Source organism: Microtus ochrogaster, linkage group LG1 (assembly GCF_000317375.1).
Source record: "Microtus ochrogaster isolate Prairie Vole_2 linkage group LG1, MicOch1.0, whole genome shotgun sequence".
Classification (NCBI taxonomy): Eukaryota; Metazoa; Chordata; class Mammalia; order Rodentia; family Cricetidae; genus Microtus; species Microtus ochrogaster.
The window spans coordinates 45,053,016-45,066,294 of record NC_022027.1 but is presented as its reverse complement, the minus strand read 5'-3'; the positions used below and the strand labels follow the sequence as shown (position 1 = coordinate 45,066,294).

Sequence of the window (13,279 nt, the reverse complement as noted above, 5' to 3'; positions counted from 1 at the left end):
TTCAGTTGTGCCCTTTTCATCTCTAAGTGAAAAGGATTGTGCTTTGTGAACGTGTTTTGAACAATAGCTTGTTGCTTCACATATTTAAAAATAAATTTATTTATTAATATGAATTTATACAATCTAAAATGTAAGGTTAGTGGTTTTGATTCCTTTGCATTGTTTATTTTAAATTGCATAAACATTTTGAATGCTTAGCTTAGTGTGGGAATGGTAAGAAACTGTGATAGGTTACAGATAGCTGTGAACCTAGTGACTTGCTCTAACAAGGGAAACAATTTCCCAAGAGTGAATTTGCTGGGAGACTGGAGGAAATGGACTCACTTAGCATTGTTAATGCTATGCTTTGGTTTCCACAGCAAGAAAAATTCCTACTGGTTTTAAATTACAATGGAAAAATATGAGAACCTAGGATTGGTTGGAGAAGGGAGCTATGGAATGGTGATGAAGTGTAGGAACAAAGACAGCGGAAGAATTGTGGCTATTAAGAAGTTCTTAGAAAGCGACGATGACAAAATGGTAAAGAAAATCGCTATGCGAGAAATCAAGTTACTAAAGGTAAGTGCATGCATTGAGCTGAAGATTACCTGGTTCTTGTTCAAGGTCGTGTCACATTTGCAGGAAAATGTGTGTGTGGGGGGGAAGTGCACATGTGTGTATGTACATGTGGAGGCCGGAGGACAGCCTTGAGTGTTATACTGCTTAGCGTCTGGCTACCCAGGCACTTGCCAAGTAGAAAAGATTCTCTGGCCAGTGAGCCCCGGTCTTCATGTCTTCACCTTCCCAGCACATGTGTCATGCCTGGGTGTTCATGCAGGTTGGGGATCAAACTCAGACTCCTGTGCTTTGCTGATTAGGTGTCTCCCTAGCCCTGTGTTTTTATATTTGGTGCATGCAAACTTGGTGCATGCCTGCAGTCCCAGCACTTGTGGAGCAGAGGCAGGCAGGTCCCTGTGGGTTGTAAGCAAGCCTGGTCTACATAGCAAGTTCTAGGACAGCCAGGGCCATATAGAGAAAGCCTCTCTCAAAAGAGGCAACAACAACTGTACTTGAGGATTTTCTTCAGGATGCTGTCTCACCAGTAAACAACATGGAGACTTATTAGTAATTATAAATGCTTGGCCGATAGCGTAGGTTTGTTAGTAACTAGTTCTTACAACTTAAATTAACCTATATGTTTTATCTGTGCTCTATCATGGGTCAGTAACTTATCTCAGTACAGCATGCTCATTTTCCTTCTCTCTGTGTCTCCTTGAGACTTCATCCCCACACCTAGCTATTAGCCATTTAGCCCTTTATTAGACCAATGAGAGCCACACATATTCACAGTATACAAAAAGATTGTTCCACAGCATTTCTCCCCTCATATCTAATTAAAAAGGAAGGTTTTGACTTTAACATAGTAAAATTATATACAACAAAAACAGTTATCAAATAAGAATTACAGTTATAATATCCAGTCCATTTGTATTTGGCAAATTTAGAGAAAATACTCTTTTATTCAGCCTGGTCTACATAGCAAGTTCCATGACAGCCAGGGCGATATAGAGAAATCCTGTCTCAAACAACAACAACAACCCCCAAAATGCAAAGGATAAGTTTCTTTTCTTTTTGGCAATAAGAAACAAACAATTATCCACTTATATAGTGAATGTAAATGATTCTTAAAATATTCCGTTTCTCTGCATCTGTCAATCACCCTGTTACCTACCACCTGTGCTGGGGTCCCAAAGACCATCAAGAACAGGGCTCATTTCTCAGCATAGAACTGTACCAATGGCCTTGGGAAGTGTGGAATGCAAACCAGCATGGGGTAAAGTAGCAAGGACTGAAATTCTGAGGAAACCCAGGACAAGCTTCCAGACTCTTCTCCAGCAGAGTCACAAAGGATGTGTGATTTCTTCCAGGAGCAAGTCGTGACGATATATGAAATGATGCCTACTTAGAAAACTCATTAGAAACTCGGGGCCCAGGGACTTCACTAGGGATTTGGCCATCTTGCCAGTCCAATGTCTGGGTGTTTTTCTCACAATTTTTGTTGACATATAATCATTAAAAGCATTAAAAGTATATGATAATATATATCATAAGAATAAAAACCTGAATAAGGGCCAGGTACGGTGATACATGCCTTTAATACCAGCACTCAGGAAGCAGAGGCAGACAGATCTCTGAGTTCTGAGTTCAAGGTCAACCTGGTCTACAGCCAGAGCTATATAGTGAGACCCTGTCTCAACAAAACCAAACCTGAATAAGATCCTGTAACCATCATGTAAACAAAGAAAAAGAGAACATCAAAACATTCTAGAATGGGTGAGATGGCTTAGCTGGTAAAGGTGCTTGCTGCCAAGCCTGAGAACCTGAGTTCAATCCCCAGGCCCCACATGGTGGAAGGAGAAAAACTGATTCTCCTTCACATGCTTACATATATAAACACATGTCATACAAATAACATTTCATAGGAATACCAACCAGCAAGCTCCGTACACCTCCTCTGGTCAGTGGCTGCCACCTGCCCCCTGCTGAGAAAACAAGTGATCCTGAGGCTTTTATAAATTTTTTTTTATCATTTTTTTTTTCCAAGGCAAGGTTTCTCTGTCCTTAGCTGTCCTGGAACTCACTTTGTAGACCAGGCTGCCCTCAGTTAACAAAGATCTACCTCTCCTCCCTAGTGCTGGGATTAAAGGCATGCACTCATGCCCAGTGTGCTTTTCTTTGTTTGTGTTTTTGGTTTTTTTTTTAAGATTTATTTTTATTTTATATGTATGTGTTTTTGCCTTCATGTATGTTTGCACCGTGTGCGTGTGTTTGTGTGTGTGTTGCCAGCAGAAGCCAGAAGAAAGACGATCCCTGAAACTACAGTTATAGATGGTTGTGAGCCACCATTTGGATGCTGGGAATTGAACTCAGATCCTCAGTAAGAGCAGTCAGTGCTCTAACCTGAGTTATCTCAAGCCCCACCTCCCCTTTTGGGTAGTTTTAGTATGATGTTTCTTTTCTTCTTTTTTTAAAGATTTATTTATTTAGTTTATGAGTGCTCTAACTGCATGTAAGCCTTTATGTCAGAAAAGGGCATCAGATCCCACTGTGGATGGTTGTGAGCCACCATGTGGTTGCTGGGAATTGAATTCAGGACCACTGGAGGAGTAGCCTTAACTGCTGAGCCATCTGTCCAGCCCCTACTATGATGTTTCTAGTGTTTTGGGCTCCAATTAGCATATTTAACTTCTCCTTACCGTCTCTCCTGATTTGCAGCCCCCAGCACGCATTTGCACTGTGCACTCTGAGCAACAATCGTTATGATTCCTCATTTAATTCACAGATTCTCTCTTCTGTGGGTCATTAATCCCAGTTATTGAGTTGTCATTTTGTAGTATTTTTAAAATGCTTTTTAAATTATGAAATATAATCCATATATGGCCACGGAACAATGTTCTCAGTTGGGAACTCCAGCTGGCTGCCTTCGCTGGGCTCCCAGTTTCTGCTGATGTTGGAAGTGCCCTATTGGAAGATGGTTTGCTATCTGCTGTTTCTGTCCATCTGCTGTCAGATGATTTGTTCTTTTATTTTTGCTTGCTGTATACTTCATAGGCTCACTCATTCTAAACCAAATACATGGCTTTCACAAAGCATTTCCCACAGAACACACACTTAATACTGTTAGTGATGTATGTAGATTTCTATTTGTTAGCTTCCTGTTGTCTTTTATACTGTTTTTCAAGTCTTTCATCATTTATTCTTTTGCCAGTTTTTCAGCAATTATATGAAATACTATACAACCTTAACTTACTAATGCCCCCAAATAGCTGCTTTTGCAATGAAGATTCTTAGACATTTTAAATGTACTTGTTATGGGGTGGTCACCAGATAAGACGGTTTGGGCATGGTTTTAAGCCTATGGAAAGACAGCTGACAACTGTAATGGGTGTTCAGGATTCCAGTGTAACCCAAGCCTTTCTGAGGGTGAGTTTTTAAGCTCAAAAGCCATGTCCTGGGTTGACATACTTCAGCTAACAAGAGCAGTTAGACGGAGCAGAACTACAGAGCCAACAAACAAGGTTAGTACATCTAGAGACTTTCCTAGAACTATAGACTTGTATGGATTAGACCTTTCAGTTTTGGCAGGTGGTGCTGTCTACATGCTGAGTTTTACAGCCTGAATGGTACTTCCATCATGGAGTCAGCTGTGCTGAGGCATGGGGCCCTGTTATGTTACTTACTCCCTCCTTTTCATCCCTTTCCCCTTACAAGAGAGATATGTTATTACCTCTATGTATTTTAATTCTCTGTATTGTTAGATATGCATAGTTGGCATTTATTGGGATGTTTTAATATTATCTTTTGCCAAGCAGTGGGGGCGCATGCCCTTAATCTCAGCACTCGGGAGGCAGAGGCAGGAGGGGCTGGAGAGACGATGTGGCCTCAGGAGTGCTAATGCCTTTCTCAGGTCTTCACCAACATGCTCGCATACATGAACTACACTCAGACTGAAGCATAAATAAATAATAAGTAAAAGAAGAAATAATTTACCTGAACATTTGGTTATTTTCCCTTTTTTATTTATCATCTTCAGTTTTTAGGGTTTCGTTGTCTATTTCCATTATGTAGTTATGTTATAGTATATAGTTTAGGGTGACTATATCTGTATATATATTCGAGGCCATCCTGGTCTACAGAGCAAGTTCCAGGACAGGCTTCAAAGCTACAAAGAAAAATCCTGTCTTGAAAAACCAAACAAAAAATAGAAAACAAAAACAAACAAACAAACAACGAAAAAGACTTCAGTCAGTTATGATGGTCCGTGTTTATTGTCCAAGTACATGGGAAGCTGATCCAAGAGGATCAAGGCTACTTGAATCTCTGCCTGAAATCCTTTATTTTCTTTAAAGCAGATTTGTTGTCAGTATGAAAAATATTTTTGTTTTACTTTGTTTTTGAACAAAATTATCCACAGAAAATAGAATTCTTTGAGTTAATTACATTATTTCAAAATTTGATCCCACTGTTCTGCTGTCTCAGTGTTCCTGTGAAAAGTTAAGTTAGCTGTCTGTTTTATTGCACTTTTAAAAATAATAAGCTGAAGACAGATGCTTAAAAGAAATTCCACATTAGCTCAGAACTGAGTACAATAGAGGGTTATTTATTTAGGGGTAGACTCACAGATTACAGTCCTCTGCACAAGTGGGGAACAGGAACCGAAAGAGAGGCCGGACGCATGCTTTATCTTGGCATATATAGTATAAGAGGCCATACCCAAGTGGGCTGGTAACTTAAAGGCTACTGGCGGTAGGAATTCCTACAGCACATAGCCAGGTACTGTAGCACACGCCTGTAATCCCAGCACTCCAGAGGTGAAGCAGATGGATCTCTCTGAGTTGAGGCCTTCTGGTCTGTGTACTGAGTCCCAGGATAACCAGACCTATGTAATAAAGATACTCTTTCAAAAAATAAAATAAAATGGTTGCTTCCTGCTTCATAGCCATGATGCCCCTATGTGTATAATGTTTGTTCCTGTGTAAAATGGATAAATTGCCCATTTTCAAAATTGTACTTTTTTTTACTTAAATACAATTTGAATGGCTGTCATATTACTTGATCACATATTTTAGTGGTTTCTTCCTTTTAAAGGTGGTAACAGTTTTTTATTTATATTTGATTAGTGTCGATCTGCCATTTGTCTTACTCTTTTCACATAGCATTGTTGAACAGATCTTGGAATTCCCGCCCCTTCCATCTGTTCCCTCCCTCCCTTTCTTCCTCTTTCATGTTAGAGATGAACCCAGGACCTTACTCATGTTGGTTAAGTTATCTGTTACTGAACTGTGTCCTCAGGCCCTTGCATGTTTTTAGTTTTATGGTAATATAATACTTTTGGAGCAGCTGATGGTAAGAGGTTCATTTAGGGGAGAGGACAGGATTTTGCAGGGGTAACAGAAATCTACCATGGTTCCTAATCATTTCTTTGTGTCATAGGGCTGAGTATAGAATTAAATTCTGTTAACCTTAATTTCCCTAAATTTGTAATTTCTGATTTTTTACCTAATGAAATTCTTTCTTTGTCTGATAGATTCTTTCCAGCAAGTGTCTGTGTGGTTGTTACTGTCTCCCTTCCCTTGTTAGTCTTTGGTGCCATTCGGTTCTGAGGATGCTTTTTAATGGTTTTTTTTTCTTATTGACTTTATTGTGATCTCTGAGCAGAGGAACAATATGCTCTTTGCTATTTTAGAACTCAAATGTTCTTTTACAATATGCACTATATGCGTTGCATTTACGTTTTTCTCATACTAGCACCTTTTAAAGAGAAGCTAATTGCTCATAACTTGGCCTTCTAAAATTATTTTGCATTTTTTATAACAGCAACTGAGGCATGAAAATTTGGTGAATCTGTTGGAAGTATGTAAGAAGAAAAAACGCTGGTACCTAGTCTTTGAATTTGTTGACCACACGATTCTTGATGACTTGAAAGTATTTCCAAATGGACTAGACTATCAAGTAGTTCAAAAGTATTTATTTCAGATTATTAATGGAATTGGATTTTGCCATAGTCACAATGTAAGTATTATGATACCTATTTTGCAAATCTTTGACTATCTAGATACTAGTAACTTAGTTTAATGAGATAGTTGTTTTGTGTTTGAATTAGTAACATGATTGAAATGAATTGTATTATTCCAATATTGCTGAACTTCATGTGTCATATGACACATGAAAAATTTCTAAAAGATCGTATTTCTAAAAAAAATGGTAGGCCTGTAATGGTTTAGATAAAAGTGGTGTAGGTCCCTGAGGGGCTGCAGCAGGTAGGCAAGGGGTCCACCACCCGAGGCCTCTGTGGGTCCTAGGTGTGCGGGAAGCAGCAGGTGAGAGACAGAGATGAATAGGCATGCCATGCAGAGTGGGTATTTATTTAGTGGGTTATGGAGGGCGGACGGAAGAGGAGGGGGAGAGAGAGAAGAGAGAGTGAGAGAGAAATGGGGGAGGGAGAGGAGAGGAGACCACAGCCACCTCTTTTGGAGGAGAGATGAGCAAAGAGCAAGCAGGTTGGAAGTAGAAGAAAAATCCAATTGCCTCTGTGGGCACAAGGGAGTGAAGTGGGTGGGGCTTGTCCCTGAAAGGACAAGACCATTACAAGTACCTATTAAAATGTTGAAAGGGTACACAATAGACATCCTATTCTCAGTAGCTATATTATGCATTTAATAGTTGGTTGTAGTTATTTATAGTCTGTACACTAATTTTATAATCTCCATTTATCTGTTAATTTATTAATCTCTAATACTGATGTATTTAAAGTAAGTTGCAGACATTAGTAACCTTTTGTACACAAGTTGATTAACTGTGTGTGTGCCCATGTCACAGTGTACAAACTTATAGGAGTCTGTTCTCTTCTACTGTGTAAATCTAGGGAATTGGTTTTAGGTTGTCATGCTTGGTGGCACGTGCCTTTATCCATTGAGCCATCTATCTAGCCCTGAAGAATGTTAGAATACTAAATACTTCACTAATAAACCAGACTTAAACATTTGTTCATTGGCCATTTTTCTTTTTTTTCTTTTTTCTTTTTTTGGTTGCTCAAGACAGGGTTTCTCTGTAGCTTTAGAGCCTGTCCTGGAACTAGCTATTGTAGACCAGGCTGGCCTCGAACTCACAGAGATCCGCCTGCCTACGCCTCCCAAGTGCTGTAATTAAAGGTGTGTGCCACCACCACCCGGTGGCCATTTTTCTTTCTAACATAACATTTGCTGTGTGGATTAGGAAAATTTAAAGTATATACCAAGTAGTATATGTTTTGCTGCCCTATGTTTTTTTTTGCCTACTTGTAAAGTATGAGAGTATGAAAATCTCTGTTCTTCTCATCTAGTCTATAGCAACACTTTTTTGTCTGTTGAATGTCATAGAAAAGCACCTACAGGACATAAAATGAGTAACTCAACATGTGCTTTTACAGTTTTGCAAAATATTTTATATAATACCTCTTTGTGATTACACTCATCATGAGTGATAGTGGTGTATAGTTTGAAAACTGAAGATAATCCATTAGTAGAGTTCTTGCCTAGTATACACAAAGTCTTGGGTGTGATTCTGAGCACCACAATCCAGTTATGGTGTACATTTCAGGAATCCCAGCACTTGGGAGGTAGAGGCCAGGACAGTTGGCTAAGTAGCAAGTTGGAGGCCAGCCTAGGCCACATGAAACTCTTCTCTCAGCAAATATATAAGAAGGGACTGGAGAGACAATGTCGCAGGCATGCGTGCTCACCACTCTTCCAGAGCCCTGCACTGGGTTCCAGCACTCACATCAGGTGGCTTCAAACTACCTGTACTTCCAGCCTCAGGAGTGCTAATGCCTTTCTCAGGTCCTCACCAACATGCTCACATACATGAACTACACTCAGACTGAAGCATAAATAAATAATAAGTAAGTAAAAGAAAAAATAATTTACCTGAACATTTGGTTGTTTCCTTTTCTTATTTATCATCTTCAGTTTTTAGGGTCTTCTTGTTGTCTACTCTCATTATGTAGTTCAGGGTGACTATATTTCTGTGTGTAGAGACATCTAGTTTAATAGGCTTTCCTTGTGAATCCTCTAAATCAATGATCCACTCTCAGAAAATTGATTTTTGAGAAATACAGTTTTGACATTGTTTTTATAATGAAACTTCATATAAATCAAGCTTAGGAAATGGAATGCCAGCTTAATAAGTCAGAGATATGTTGTCATAGGAATAGACTACATGATATATAATTTGTTGGATATGCAGGAATTGGATCACTATGAAGTTTTAACATATTAGTAATTTTTCTCATTGCTGTGACATAATCTCTGATCAAAGCAACTTAAGGAAGGCTGGGCTGATCTGATGCACATTTGAGAGTACAATCCATCATGACAGGGAAGTCATGGTGGCAGGAAGGGAGGCAGCTGGTCGCATTGCGTGGCAGTCAGTGAAGCTGGTGCTCAGCCTGCTTTTCCCTTTGACTCAGCCCAGGACCCCAGCCCATGGAATGGTGTCCCCCACGTTCAGGATAGGTCTCACTTCAGTTAAATGTCTCTGAAACTGACCTCATGGACACAGCCAAAGGTTTGTCCCTTCAAGTTGATAGTCAAGACTCACTTTGATAAATCCTTCTAATTAAAAGATAACCTCTCCAGTACCAAATGGCCAGCTCTAAAAAACTACAGACTAAATAGGTTGTATTTAGAAATACATTTTTATATAATAACAACCAATGATTAAGGGGCCCCAAATTTGATAGCAAGGAGGAATATAATGTAGAGATTGAAGGGATGAAAAGTAAGAGGGAAACTATATACTTACAGTTTCAAAAAATTAAAATAAATAATTAAAAACAAAGAGAAAACCCAGTTTCTTCCCAGTGAGTCTGAAATGCTTAGCTTTGGGTGAGTGCACTCTATGTTCATCCAGTCCTAAGAGAAGGATGACCAAGGAAGTTAGCATATGGTGACATCATTAGCTGGCTTGCTCTCTCTCTCCCCTCTCTGTCTCTCTCTGTCTCTCTCTCTCTATCTCTCCCTCTCTGTCCCTATCTTTCTCTGTCTCTGTCTCTCTCTCTCTTTTGGAGACAGGATATCTCTGTGTAGCTCTGGCTGTATTGGAACTCACTCTGTAGACCAGGCTGGCCTTGAATTCAGATCCATCTGCCTCTGCTTCCATTGTCTTGCTTTCTGTTGAAGAAAGTGTATTCTGCTTATACATGCATTTCTGTCCCTTTATTTTTTATATCCTTATGACTGACCAGCCTATATTTAACCATGCAGCCTATCTTCAAGGTACAGGGTTTAATATTTTAATATTTACTGCCTCCACATTTAGAGCATTTCTGTATCTATACAAAAGCTTTTTGTTTTCTCTCCTTAAACTTGTTTTGTTTAAGTGGTTTTTAGCCTGCAGTTATCGACCCCTTGGGGGTTGAATGACCCTTTCATAGGAGTCTCCGAACCATCAAAAACCACAGATATTTACATTATGAGTCACAACTGTAAAGTTACAGTTATGAAGTAGCAATGAAAATCATTTTATGGTGGGGCACATGATAAAGTGCATTAAAGGGCTGCAGTGCTGGAAAGGTTGAGAGCCACTGGTTTAAAATTCTCATTTTAAAACGGGTCTCAAAATTCTGTCACAGATTTTTGGTCAAGTTGTTTTCATTAAAACTGTCACATGTGTGCACACTCACACATGCACAAACACAAAATGGTCCGTAAAACACACTCCTTTTGCATGGGCAAGGATAGAAGGGGAGAGGAGAGGAAGGAAGGAGAGTGGAAAAAAATATAGTTCAATCAAAACAATAACCCCCCCAAAATCAAAAAACACAAACAAACAAAACAAACAAACACCATACTCCTTTTCTTAGGCATTTCATGAAGTTAGCGCTATCTTCCAGCTTCCTGCCAGAACAGCAATCACTCTTCTTTAAACTCCGCAAGCTGTAAGCTGTGAGAACTGTATGACAGTGCAGTGCAGGGACATAGGGCTCATTTGACCTGGGGGTCCAGGATAATCGCCTGAGCTGTGAAGCCAGCTGCTTCCATTGGTGCGTCATTTTTGCTGTCACCAGCAACATTGCTGTGTCTAACATATTTGACAAACACATGCTTGACATTGACGCTCACACTGTTCTCAGGAAGAGAACCTCAAAGTCTCATTGTCATATCAACAGACTATGTTTCTGTTGTGACACTGAAGCAAAGGTAACCATCTTGCAGGTTTGGGAATACCAGTCTTCCCTTGGCCCACAGGGACAGTAACCATGCCACCAATATCATAGACATCCTGGAGGGCCAGTTGCAAAGCTGCCATCAGTGTGGTCACTGGCACTGCTACCCTTCTGGGTGCCATTCTGTCCCTTGAGCTAAGGTGTATTATAGCGCTTGGCTCAGCACGTCATTACCATTCCAACCAGAAATTGGTACAAATCCTACTGGTCAGGGTTGTAGCCAATTTTCTTTTTTAAAATTAACCTTTACATTTATTTTATATACCAACCAGTTTCCCCTCCCTCCTCTCCTCCCATTCCCTCTCTCCACTTCCTTTCTATACCCCCATCCACTCCTCAGAAAGGGGCAGGCCTCCCATGGGAGTCAACAAAGCATGGCATATCTAGTTGAGGAAGGACCAAGCCCCCGTCCCCCCCATCAAGGTTGAATTAGGCATCCCATCATAGGCTATGAATAGGTTTCAAAAAGCCAGCTCATGTGCCAGGGTCAGACCCTGCTGGTCCCACTGCTAGGGGCCCCACAGACCAAGCTATGTAACTATCACCCACATGTAGAGAGTCCAGGCCGGTCCCATGCCAACCTCCTAGCTGGAGTCTGTCTGTGAGCTCCCACAAGCTCAGGTCAGCTGTCTCTGTGGGTTTCCCTGTCATGGTCTTAATTCACACCCCTCCCCCACTGCATATATAATTCCTACTCCCTAGCCAATTTTCTTAATGTAGGTGCTGATTTCCTTAACATTACTTCCCATCTCTTCTGGCTATGGGGTGGCTCAGTGGAATCTATTTTGTTGACACCAACAATTAGCTGATTGATGCCCAGTGTTTAAGCCAGAAGGGCATGCTCAATGGTCTGCCCATTCTTAGAGATAGCAGTTTCAAGTTCACCAACATCAGCTGTAACAATCAGGACAACACTGTCAGCATGAGCTTGGCCTGTAATCACGGTATTGATTAAATCTCTGTGTCCTAGGCCACCAATGATAGTCACACCGTATTTGCTGGTCTCTGACTTCTGCAGGGAGATTGCAGTAGTTATTGCAGCTCTCATGCAGCTTTCAGTTTGCCCCAGATGCAGGTGCACTTGAAGGAGCCTTCTCCTGCTCGGCAGCCTCCTTCTTAAACTTTTCCTTGGTTTGTTTGCCAATTCCATCACATCCGTAGATCGGATGGCCAGTCCTGGAGGCTTGGCTGACTCCGCACGTCCAGCAATGGCAATGCTTCTATGAGTCTTTTTCTTTCCCATTTTGTCTTTGAATTAGTGGTGTTCTGATGCAAACCAGTAATGAAAAAGAAACGTTCATTTTTGATGAGAGAACGGACCTCACTCTAATTTATGAGTTCCATCAAAGCAGTAGCATTTCCTGAGGTCACACTGCTTTTTCCTACTCCACTCTCAAATTCTCCTAGGTTATGTTTCTGTATCCTGCTTTCTCCTTACACTCCTATACCTTTACTGCCTATTCCTAGCCCTCTGTAAGTGGAAACTATCATAGCACCCATTTCAGGGGGCTGTGTGTTAAAATCAGTTAAAGTGTGTAAAACTTCATGTAGTGCCTGACACATGCGTGGCCAAGTGGTTGCTAACATATTACAATATTAAAAAAATCTATCATAAAGCTTATCTCTTCCATAAAAATTTTCCTTGACTACCCCTAGTCTTCAACAACATGTTTATTTCTTGGTCTTGATAGTAGTAATTGACTGAAAGTTGATTTGATTGTTAATGATACGTATTTGATTTAATATCTTTGCTGGTTTAGCTAATCCTTGCAGCATGGATGTTCTCTGTTGCCTCACTTGTGCTGTACTCTGAGAGGAACAGCAGTGGTGCTCTGCTCATGGCAGGCACTGCCCCCCCATTAATTTGTTAACATATTTTATGTTCTGTGTGTGTTTTGTCTTAGATCATACACAGAGACATAAAGCCCGAGAACATACTAGTCTCTCAGTCTGGTGTTGTGAAGCTATGCGACTTTGGATTTGCACGGACGTTGGCTGCTCCTGGGGAGGTTTACACTGACTACGTGGCCACCCGGTGGTACCGAGCTCCAGAACTGCTGGTTGGTGACGTCAAGTATGGCAAGTAAGAGTCAGGAATGAGGGCGCAGATGCAGAGTCTTCAAGAGTGGAATGTGTCTGTAATGAATGACCCACTTAACACTGAAAGGCAGGCCTGGATTCAATTTTTAGTGAGTGGTTTGTAACAATCCCTAGTACATTCTCTTTGGAAGTTCTTTTAAAAATTTCCTTTGAGGGCTGGGTAGCTCAGTGGAGTCCTTGCCTGCTGCAGTGAGAGATCCTGGTTTTACTTTACAGGATGCCAGAAAAAGCTAGTGATATAACCTGAGGTGGATATACTTATTTTAAAGGGAAAGTGAATTATTTGAATGGTCAGAAAGAAATGTATTTGTAAATGGGGCACTGAGCTGAACAGAGAATTCTCAACGGAAGAACTTCAAATGGCCAAAAGACACTTAAGGTCATGCTCAACTTCCTTAGCGATCAGGGAAATGCAAATCAAGACAACTTTAAGAT

The 13,279-nt window shown here is 40.5% G+C and overlaps 1 protein-coding gene across 6 annotated transcripts in view; it reads left to right on the top strand.

The window, feature by feature from the left end:
- Cdkl2 (cyclin dependent kinase like 2) overlaps positions 1 to 13,279 on the top strand; it is a 42,381-nt gene that overhangs the window by 3,185 nt on the left and 25,917 nt on the right. For 5 of the 6 annotated variants that reach the window (XM_026785159.1, XM_026785155.1, XM_026785158.1 and 2 more), the window contains exons 2-4: positions 360 to 558; positions 6,358 to 6,552; positions 12,649 to 12,827. In XM_026785159.1, coding sequence (XP_026640960.1) covers positions 391 to 558; positions 6,358 to 6,552; positions 12,649 to 12,827 — 542 coding nt within the window. In that variant the 5' untranslated portion in view covers positions 360 to 390. The remainder of the gene's footprint in view (positions 1 to 359; positions 559 to 6,357; positions 6,553 to 12,648; positions 12,828 to 13,279) is intronic. The other variant, XM_026785160.1, reaches the window with a different exon arrangement.